We start from the raw sequence: 11,414 nt of genomic DNA on the forward strand, positions 1-11,414 counted from the left end.
TTCTAGATATGACGCGTTAGTAACTGTCGCCCATGTTTTGGTGACCTCACAGATCAAATGATCTAAAAATCTCCTGATGAGCCTCAAAGAGAATTGTAGGAGCAAATATCCATAAAGTATGCAGAGCATATGCAAAACATTGAACAAAGAGGAAACTTTATTGGAGAGGAAATACTTGCAAGGAATAAGCTTGACTTGGATAATTTCACATGCTTGCAAGAGACACTTTGAAATTAGAGATCCAATTGCAGGTGAGAAGTGGTGGTGAGCTCAGCACGGTGCAAACACATTGGTTCTGCCAGTACATTTGCACCACGCCAACCTCACTGACACCTCACCTTGCTTCCTCCCAGTAAACCACAGCAATATCAGTGATAGAAGGTGAGGTTAGCACTTCTGCTCCTCCCCACTACTGGCTAAGGTTTAAACTGCTACTTCTGAAAAATTCCATTTATTATGAGTCCAACCAAAATGTCACAAAGCAGTGAGCAATACTTTGAGTCCACCAGAGCTGTTCTTCAGGTTGGACATAAACTAAGCAAAACAGGGGACATGGGGGTGAGAGAGAAAAAAAGCTGGTTTGATGTTGAAGCCATAATGTCTGCATTGGTCAAAAAATTCTCTCTTTTGTTTATCTCTGTGTGTGGCATAGAAGCACTTCAGAATTTACAACCACACCATTGCAGAAATCTAAAACTGAACAATGGGAAATTTGTATTGTGTCGATTCCACTTCGGAAATGAGACCGACAGCATGCCTAGTGTGTTGGCATTGCTGTTTTCTGTTCCCCATTACATAGTGCAGAGGAAGAAGGCTGCACATGGAGAAACAAAGGGAGAATATTTTAGGTAAGTCATAATTATATACAATATCTTTCTGATACAGCTGAGTGCGCCTTTGTGAATCATTTAATACAAGGCAGCCTTACTTCATAATTGCTTTATAAAAGCAAAATAGATTTCATCATGTCTATTTTTTTTAAGGTGGGTTAAATTGGAGAGGTATAAAAGAGGAGAGCTGATCGTCTGGCTGTGGCGAGACACAGGACCGCCAAGTCCTGATCAAGGTTTTCCACACAAAAGCAACTGCTAATACGCCGCCGTTCCAACCTGCAACATTCTTGCTATTCCAGAAAAGGGTGTGGCCAGTTATAATAACACAGGCAGGTACGGATCGAGCTCTCCTCACTTGCAGCTGCCAAGAGACTTATGGGTTCTGCTTTTCAACACCTCCTGCTTGCCTCCGTCTCTTCCACAGGAGCTGTCACCTGGGTGGTGCGTGATCTCCCATCGTTGACATGAGTGGCATCGTTCTTATTAACTTAAATGGTGAAGGTAAAAGCCTTGGGGATGCCACATCCAGCCGGAATTCAGTATTTGGCGTTCAAGCTAAATTTAGCTGCATCAGTCTCAATTGGATTAAATCATACATCAAACAACCGAGGTTGCACAAACGTGTTGGGTATAGGTGGTTTTTCTTTTTTCCAATTCTGGGGGTTCCGGTTAAGCATTGAAAAGAGGAAGTATGTGCTCCACAGAAGAGGCTATACAGGAACTCATATGAAGTGCCCTGTGATGTGTTAGATCTAGCTCACGGTGGTTCTCCAAATACTTGTCAGACTACAATTCCCATCATCCCTGACCATTGATCATGTTGGCTGGGACTGATAGAAGTTGTAGTCCTACAACACCTGGAGGTGTTGCTCTGACCATGTGTCCTTTGCCTCTGTTTGCACAAGTTCAGTATGTGCATGAAAAAATATGCACTACTTGAAATGGCAGACTGGTGCACCTACCTGGAAATAGATGTACTTGCTGGGAGTTCTAAAGTGATTTCTTACAAATGCAGAATGGCCCTTATGTGCCCAGTGCCAGTTCCATACACTGAAGAGGTCAAGTGGGCATAAGGCAACGTGATCTTGCAGATAAACTGGTCCCCAAGTTGTTAAGGGCTTTATATAGTAATGCCTTAAATTTGTCTCAGTAGCAAATTGGCAAGCAGTGCAGACCTCAGAGCACAAGTGTTATATGTTGACAAGGTTTCACTCCTGTCAGCAATCACGCTGCAGCATTCTGCACTAACTGCAGCATCTAGGCCAGGGTTTCCCAAACTTGGGTCTCCAGCTGTTTTTGGACTACAGCTCCCATCATCCCTAGCTAGCAAGACCAGTGGCCAAGGATGATGGGAATTGTAGTCCAAAAAAAAAACTGCTGGAGACCCAAGTTTGGGAAACCCTGACCTAGATCAAGTGCAGAGAGTGCCTTGCAGGAATCCAGCTTTGAAGTGTGTTTCTGCCAAACAAGCTACAATCAGGGTACCACAAACGTTGGTTGCTGGAACAAAGCCGGCTAAGAGCACTGCTTTATTTATTTGTTCATTTTTTTGCATTTATGCCCCAGCTTTCCCCCCCCCTCAAAAGGAGGTCAAGGTGGCATACATGGTTCTCCCCCGCCTCATCCAATCACCACAACAACCCTGTGGGGTAGGTTAGGCTGAGAGACAGTGACTGGCACAAGGTCACCCAGTGAGCTTCATGGCCAAGTGGAGATTAGAACCCAGATCTCCCAGGTCCTCCTTGTCCAACATTCTAACCACTACATCTCACTGGCTGTCAGACATAACACTAAGTCAGCTATACTGCATGCTTGTTCCCCCAACAGAGGAAGGAGCAAAGTGGAGGCATGGACAGATTAATTTGCTTAAACTATGGCTAGTGGCTTAGCACTGCATGTGGTCATTGGAGGACCAGTTGCCCAGTATCTCAGGGAGAGGAATCTCAAATGAATGCTTAATATCTGGAAGTAAGACATCAGGAGAATGCTACAGGTCAAAGCAAGATTTCCTTCCCCTCTTTGCAGAACAGCTTATTATTACTCATTATGTAAAATATACTTTCGCATCCTTCAAATAGCAGTAGACGATTCATGAAGTGAAAGCTCCAAGTTATGTGCCACTTATGCTAGAGTATTCCCACAGGGTTTAATGAGGCTAACTTGGGCCATGTGAGCTGCAGAAGCCGTCTAAAGAAACTTCCTTTGGGGCAAAGAATGCACATTATCTTTGTCAGCAGTGTCAGAGAAGTACAGCAGAGACTTTCTAGCACTCTGAATATTGAGAAGAGACGATTCCCCTAACACAAACAGTTGCTTTAGGAAAGCTTTGCGTTGATCAAAGCTACATTATTAAAATCTTTCTCTAGGCCATCTTTAAATTATTCACGGGACACGTATAGTGGGCTGCAATTTTCTCCCCCTTCCAGAAAACTATGCCTGCCCTGAACCTTTTCCGCAGTGTGCAGAACAATTTTGCATCTTTCACATAAATGACAAAATCCATCTCTCTCTTACCCACCCACACCTCCCTCCACCCAATACAGTACTGTAGTAGAAAGTCTTAGGAAGACAGATCCTCACTGGCAACAGTGATTAAGGCTGCATACACCTGAAACCTTTAATCCAAACATATTCAAAGCACATCGTTCCCCCTCAGAGAATTCTGGGCACTGTAGTTTAGCCCCCCCCCCCCAGAGTTACAATTCCCACCGGCAACCTTTAACCACAGTGCCCAGAATTCTTCGAAGGAGAAAATGTGCTTTAAAGGTATTGTGAGTATGCAACATCAATTGCACCAGGTGAGGGGGGCGGGCGGGGAGAAGCCAGGTATGCAGAGTGTCCGAAACGGCAAACCAACTTATCCCCTCTGCAGTGTCTGGTTGCTACTGAGCAGTTTTTAGATTCCTTCTTTCCTCTCCCCATCCTCAAAAACCTGGCCTAGGAATCCTGCAATTAGTGACTTCCCCCCCTTAAGCTCCTCCTTTGTTCCAGCCTTCCATTGGTAAAAAAAGAAAAGAAAAGAAAAAAAGAATCCTTTGCTGTTTCCAGGGGATCCCACCCTCTCCTTGTCTGTGTTTTCATCCTGAAGCTCTCCCCAAGCTTACACTTCCACGAGTGCCAAGCCTCTGGGACTATAAAAAGGGAGTCTCTGGGAGGAATTTCACAGTTGCAGAAAAGGCGGCGGAGGAAGCAGCAGCGGCAGCAGCAAAAGCAGGAGCTGGGATTCAACAGGCGCGCGCGCAGCTTGAGCCAGCCATGCTCCTCTCCGCTCTTCAGCTCTCTGGCATTCTGCTCGCCTGCCTGCTCCTGAAGGGCTGCTGGGCTTTCAAGAACGATGCCACCGAGATCCTTTATTCCCACGTGGTGAAACCCATTCCGGCCAGCTCCAGCAACAACAGCACCTTGAACCAAGCGAGAAATGGAGGCAGACACCCGGGATTCGACCGGACCAGTAAGTATCTGTTTGGAGTTGTACAGATGCGCTCTGTTCGTTATTCCCTCCTCAAGTCCCTGCCCCTTATTTTATTTTACATAGGATGTTTCAAAAGTCGAATTCTGTTTGCCATTAAGGATGCACCGCCTTTGGAAGTTCTTGCGGAGAACTCCGTCTCAAGGGGGTCGGGGGTGAGGCTCTCCAAGCACGCTTTTTTAAAAAATGAATGACTTCCCGTGCAAAAAACGTGGCAGGCTTGTTATTAATTCCAAATCAGATCCATCCAGGCTTTTTGCATTTGGGAGTTCTCTCCTGGATCCTGTGCTCATGAGATCTGAACAGAGAGCAAAAGACAGAATATTAAATGGAGAAAAAGAGAAGTGCTTGAGTTATTTATTTTTTTCTCCTTCCAAATCGGGGGCTACTTGAGATTACCTTTCATTTCTCATAAAGCGTCTTTGTAAGGGACAAAGTACTGTAGTTCAGGAGAGACAACGCTCTCTCTCTCTCTCTCTCTCTCTCTCTCTCTCTCTCTCTCTCTCTCTCTCTCTCTCTCTCTCTCTCTCTCTCTCTCTGTAACAGCGGGCTTTTCAGCTAGCTAGCTCATTCGTCTGTGCCCCTTCACAAAGCTAACATTTACTTTCAGCAGCCAAGCTTTGATTTGGTTCCAGCATTTTTGTTTTTTACTTCCTGAATTAGCACTTACCTGCTTAACTCCTCTAGTCAGTGTCAACAAACAGGTTCACAACCTACCCAGGATCTCTGCTCCAACTTGCCTTTGAAAATGCCCTGCTCCCCTGATTGGGCTTTTGGCTGGAAAAAAAGAGGGGCACAGTTGGGAAAAGTTTTTTTTCCCCAGGGATGGTGGGGGTGGTGGTCGAGTTGACTTGAGCCATAAACCAGATTTGAAAGATATGAAAGGCACACCGGTTCAGTATGAACATCCTTGTCTCCCAAAAGAGTAAAAAAAAGTTGATGACCACGTTTTTTTAAACAAGGAAAAAGGCTTGCCTGCATTTCTGCTCAGCGTAGTTTAAGTACACAGGAAATATCTTGTCAATGCAAGATTACATGAACAGCCCGGTATGCATTCATTGTCAGCGAACTGTCACTATGGGGGTGGGAGGGGAGCTAAAGTTGTATGCATGCAAGCACTGAAGAAGACAGACAATGCAAAGTGGTAACCACTTCCTTTCACTCACATTCCTGAGCCAGGTGCAGGATGCAAACCTGGATCAAAATTATCTGGGCAACGAATAGTGTGCAGAAATCTATTCCTCTTAAAATACTCAGCGGGGAATAGTCTGGGAAGCTGCAGTCACTTCAGGTAATAAATAGTCACACATACAACCTGGGTGGGGACTTCCTGCAGAATGTCACCATAGAGAGGGAATTGGTTGATGGATAGAAGCACGACATGTTGGCACATTAGCAAATTTAGCTTTGCCCTACTAGAATTTGGGGGAGATCTCTTGTGTGAACTCTATTGGTGCCATCTTGCACAAAAGAACATCCTTTCAGAGTGTGCCTTAAGGAATACCTGCTGGTTCTTGAAAAACGGAGATGGTTGAAAAATCCAGTGTGCATGGAGTGTTAGATTACACCTAACACCCTCCTCCCTAAAAAAAGTTTGGTAAATTTGAGTTGGCCTGTTGTGCCTATATAAGACGAACCTTTCCCATAAGCTCTTCCAGACAAATATCTCTCCATATTGAGGAGACTGCAAAAAAGCCCATGTGTGTGATTATTGTTGTTGTTATTATACAAAAGTTCATTCAACTCTACTTGAAATCAAAGCAGCAAACATAAGTTGAAATATCATGGGCATGAGGCTTTGCTCATTAACTATAATTCTGCTATTTGCATTGCTCTTGAATAACATTGCACAGTTTCCACTTTCTTTAAGAAAGAGAAAGCATAAGAGTGAGAGGTGTGTGTTGAAATTCATGGTGTGTGTTCATTTCAAAGGGTAATTATTAAAATAAGGAATTGTGCTTACTTCGTTGAGGGTATATCTCTGCAGATGTAAGCAGGCACAAACATGTCTGTATTTGCGGCTGGTTCAGTGCCTTGGTACAATGTCAGTTGTCTTTTTTAAAAAATGAAATAATATTGCCTCAGGTTTAGCAGTATTACCTGTTTTAAGAAAGCATACTGACAAGCAATGTTGCAATACTGTAATACTGTCGCCTGAAGAAAAATGTGTATTTTGACAAAGAAAAATGTATAGAATACAGTTTTCTAAGAATCTTCCTCAGAGCTAAAGTTTTCCTTGAAGATGGTATGCATACATTTAGCTTTTTCGTATTGATGTTATTTAAATCCAGCACATTAATGTCCTAAACACCCAAAACAACACACATAAATCTTCACACTAGCTAAACAAATACATAACATCTTGGATCAAATCCATCTTAGATCAAGATCCAGGACAATGATTTCATGCAAGTCAGGTTGGTGGATGGGAGCTTTTAACACAGTATTACTTCTGATACCATCAGAAGCCGAGGCAGCTAATATATGTACAAACAGGCCACAATTAGCAACCTACTTACTCTGGGGCAATCCCATTATCTTTTAGACCTGCACTATTACAGCTTTAGTCATTCAGTTTTGGCCCAGAACAGGGATGGGGAGCCGGGGAGCCCATGGCCCTCCAGGCACTGTTGGACTTCAGGCACTCTTGTCATCCTTGACTCTTGGCCAGGCTAGCTGGGGCTGATGTAGTCCGTAGTCCACCAACATCTGGAAAGTCACATGTTCTCCACCCCTGGGCCAGAGGGAGAAGTAGAAGCCAATAATTAGTACCTGGCCTCCATTGGGTTAGATCAGTGTTTCCCAAACTTGGGTCTCCAGCTGGTTTTGGACTATAACTCCCATCATCCCTAGCTAGCAAGACCAGTGGTCAGAGAAGATGGGAACTGTAGTTCAAAAACAGCTGGAGACCCAAGTTTGGGAAACACTGGGCTAGATGAAGTGCACATCTATAGTGGGAAAATATTATACCAAATAATCACCCAGGACATCCATGAAATGTCAACTGACTGCCAGGGGTTGACATTTTCTGTGCCCCAGTTCAGACATTTGCCCAGTCTCCATGTGACTGAGAAGCATGCCCCTCTCATTCCTCCACCATTCAGATGGTGTAACAAGAGCTGAATGCACAATACGCACCAGGCGTGTATGTGCAGTACAATATGCGTTGCAGGGAACCAAGGGAAATTACAGTGGCTGCTTTGGTGATGGGAAGTATCTTGTGATCGCAGAAGTAGCCGCTGCAATATTCTGTGAATCCCTGCATGAGCAGATCCATAAACAGTTACTCTATGGAGAAGCTGGTTGCAGGGGGAGGAGCAATAATGTCAAATATGGATGTTGACAAGGACTTCCTGGCTTGTATATTACATCATCTACACATAGTGCAGCAGGAAGGAGCCCCATCCCTCTGCCACGTGAAGGACATATAAACATGGGTACCAAGGCTTTGTGAGCTACTCTGATGCAGGAAATAAATGTAGGCCATTGGAATGTGAGCGTTGACCTCCATGTTCTGTGCCTTTGACAGGTCGCGTTCAAGTTGGATGCCGGGAACTGAGATCCACCAAATACATTTCTGACGGCCAATGTACCAGCATAAACCCTCTGAAAGAGCTGGTGTGCGCTGGGGAGTGTCTCCCTTTGCCGGTGTTGCCTAACTGGATCGGAGGAGGCTATGGTTCCAAGTACTGGAGCAGAAGGAGCTCACAGGAGTGGCGATGTGTCAATGACAAGACCCGCACCCAAAGGATTCAGCTTCAGTGTCAAGATGGAAGTACAAGAACCTACAAAGTAACTGTCGTTACGGCTTGCAAGTGCAAGAGATACACCAGGCAACACAACGAATCCAGCCATAACTTTGAAGGAGCATCTCAAACAAAGCCCACACAGCATCATAAAGAGAGGAAAAGGAACAGCAAATCCATGAAGCATCCCCCAAGTTAGAACTCAGCCATGCATCTTAAAATTTGAACTTATCAATGAATTGCCTGCTTTTACAGATATCACTGCCTAACGAAAACTCTATCATGCCATTGTTTGCTTCACAGCTGGGTGTACATATACTTGTGGCTTTGACCAAACTCAAAAGGGCATTCTGTGCATAAGGACCTTTTTCTTTTTGTGGGGGGGAGGGGGTGAGCATCTATATTTTCAAGATGGGATCCAGACCTGCAGCTCACTGAACTTCTTTTTTACTGGAACAAAGAGCTGTTGACATGGACATGCAATATTTTATATTGTAGAGAGCTGCTGTTGTGTTCTTATGGGCACATGTTCTCAAGTATTTAATCCATGTCTCACACCTCTCATTTAAAAGGAAAGGAATGATTTGGATTTCACACCAGTTGGGGGGGGGAAGCATTGTGTGTGCTGATCATTTTCTTCCAAACATTTGTATCCATAGATTTGTAAACAAAAGCAAAATACGCATGACAGCAGCTTCAAAAGTAAATTTGAACAAAAGCTATTTATTAATGTAATTATTTAATGAGCTTTGATGTGTTTTATATTTTTTAAGATGCCTGTTTTACGTCTTATCACTCCCCTCCCCACATGCATCAAAGTGTTTTCCTATGATTTTTGGTCAGAGTAGAATATACATTTTGTAGATAATGTAAAATAGATATTTTAACCTTTGTAGTTTCTCATTTTGGTTTTCAACTCAAGGAAGCTGAAACGTGGGAAATGTTGTGTAAATAGACTGTAAAATGCATTTGTATTTTTTTATGTGTGCGGTTAAAAAAAAGTAGATCTTACTTCATATCAGTTTCATCCATTTTTAATAAAAACATACCAACAACATTGTTATTGTCCTTGGTTTAATAGCACATAAAAGAATGATGCATCAGTGACATAAAGTAAGGGCTGTTTTTGAGTGGCAGGTCACATCAGGGTACTCTGGATTGGCACCCCATAGCTGCTAGTGTGGTGGACCTGTTCAGCCACCTTCCAACATTGCTACAGCTTACCTAGACAGGGTTGAAGCAGGGCACAGCGACAGTGAGTTCAAGGTTGGTGAATATCGGTGGAAATGCCAGATGGGCTCTGCTGGTACACCTGCACAGCCTCAATCTTGCCACTGCCCTGCCCAGGTCCTGTCCAAATAAACTCAAGTGCAACACCAATGTGTAGAGGGCAGCTCCTCCCCACCACACTCGGTGCTATTGTTCAAACCACCACCAGACATTTGTGGAGGGGACATTGATTGTGGCACGGAGGAAATTGCCCCTGGGCGGTACACAAGAAAATAGATTCACTACTGCAAGAATCCTTTGGGCTGTGCGAAGGGACTCCCCCTGGCCCCCTGCTTAATCTGTGCTGGGGTTTTCCTCAACCCCCTGGAGCAGATTGGGGGAGGTTGTGCAGAGAGGAAAAGGCACAAGCAAAAATCCTTGCGCTATTTACAGCTGTAGTTGCATACCAACCTGACATTTAGTGATCCATAGTATATAAGCACTCTCCTCCTGCCCCACACATCATGCACGATCACCATTGCCTAAGGGGAAGAGCAGGGTGTGCTTTCTGGGAACCCACAGAAATGCCAGTGTTCAGCCTCCAGCATTCAGAGGGCTGCAGAGGAAGCAGACTCTCATAGCTTTCCCTAGCTTTCTCCCTTCGTTGGCGACACCAGTGCAGTGTGCAGTTAGTGGCTTGAGGGGAGGGAATTGTTTTTAAGATAGTTGAAGACTGTATTATAACATAGGCATCATCTGGCCTTGGCATACAGCAGTGATCTATTGGTAAATTGGGATCTATGAGTTGACCTCAGGGTAAGTGGCAGATCAGAAAGATTTTCTGCCTCTCAATTGTTTTTTAAAAAATAACAATTCTGAAAGGAAGGAAGTGTCAGAGGAAAACAGGGAGTGGACTTTTGTGTGGAAGGGTTGTGAGTTCAGTTGAAAGGGGGCGGGGGCGGTGAGCTGATGCAGGGAGGCGCCGCGTCCGGCCTCTTCCGTGGCACCCTCCAGAACTTGGCGCCATGGTTCCCCACACCACTAGCCTCTATGGCTAAGACACCCCTGAGGGAGAGAGATGGCTGTTGGTATGAGTGCTCTCACATGAAGTTATGATGGCCACCAATTTGGATGTCTTTAGGCCAATTCATGGAGTATCAGGAGCTACTAGCCACAGTGGTTATACTCTGCCTCCATGTCAGAGACAGTATGCCTCTGAGTGCTGGGAATCACAAGTGGGTAGAGCACTCTTGAACTCAGATCCTTCCTTTCAGGCTTCCAATAGGCAAATGGTTGGCCACTGTGAGAACAGAATGTTGGACTAGATCAGTCTTTCCAAAACTTGGGTCTCCAGCAGTTTTTGCACTACAGCTCCCACCATCCCTGGTCACTGGTCCTACTAGCTAGGGATGATGGGAGTTGTAGTCCAAAAACAGCTGGAGACCCAAGTTTCGGAAACCCTGGACTTGCTGGACCACTGGCCTGATCCAATGGGCTCTTCTTAACTTCTTAAATGCGTTGTGTGGCTGTGACCCAAGGCCACCACTTTGCCCCTGCAGCAAAGCAGTCAGCAACACTCAAACGGGGCTCTCTGGTCAGCTGCATCTTACTCTGAGGAATGGTTATTCCTTGACAGCGAAGCACTGTGGGCAAAGGGCTGCACCGCTGCCACTTTGCCATGGCCAATACTGTCTAAACTTGAACAGCAGCAGCCTTTCAAGTTGAACTGCCCTTAAACTACAGTAGTAGTGCGGGTGCTCTTCAAGGTCTTCTGAACCTGGAAGGACCCAACATTTCCTAGGGTCCTTTGTCAGGGGAGACAATGCCAAATGAGAAGCGCTGGAGAGCCTTGACACACTGAGACTACTGCCACAGCAGGGGGAAAAACACACAAAAGGAGGCGGTCAGTGGCAGCTCTGCCTCATGTGGGTAGAATGTCTTGTGCTGGTTCATGCTGAACCAAAGAAAGTGATTCGTTTTGCAAGCAAGCAGTCCATCCAGTAGTGTCTCGAAGCCAAGGTTTGCAAACAGAAGAGGTAGGGAAAGCACGTCCTGCAAAAGAAATTTACACCCCCACTCCAGCCATGTTGCAGTTAACTAGGGAAGACTTTTTTATTGACAGAGGCACATTAAGCAATTAAACAATGCTTAAATACT

The 11,414-nt window shown here is 44.9% G+C and overlaps 1 protein-coding gene across 1 annotated transcript; it reads left to right on the forward strand.

Annotated features, from left to right (window-relative positions):
• The first annotated feature begins 4,003 nt into the window (after positions 1-4,003).
• On the forward strand, positions 4,004-9,140 carry SOSTDC1 (sclerostin domain containing 1). Its single transcript, XM_035128983.2, has 2 exons — positions 4,004-4,284; positions 7,832-9,140. The coding sequence occupies exons 1-2, from the start codon at positions 4,089-4,091 to the stop codon at positions 8,245-8,247; spliced, it is 612 nt and encodes a 203-aa protein (XP_034984874.1). The 5' UTR covers positions 4,004-4,088; the 3' UTR covers positions 8,248-9,140.
• Positions 9,141-11,414: the final 2,274 nt, after the last annotated feature.

The sequence above is a fragment of the Zootoca vivipara genome, chromosome 12, assembly GCF_963506605.1.
Source record: "Zootoca vivipara chromosome 12, rZooViv1.1, whole genome shotgun sequence".
Lineage (NCBI taxonomy): Eukaryota > Metazoa > Chordata > Lepidosauria > Squamata > Lacertidae > Zootoca > Zootoca vivipara.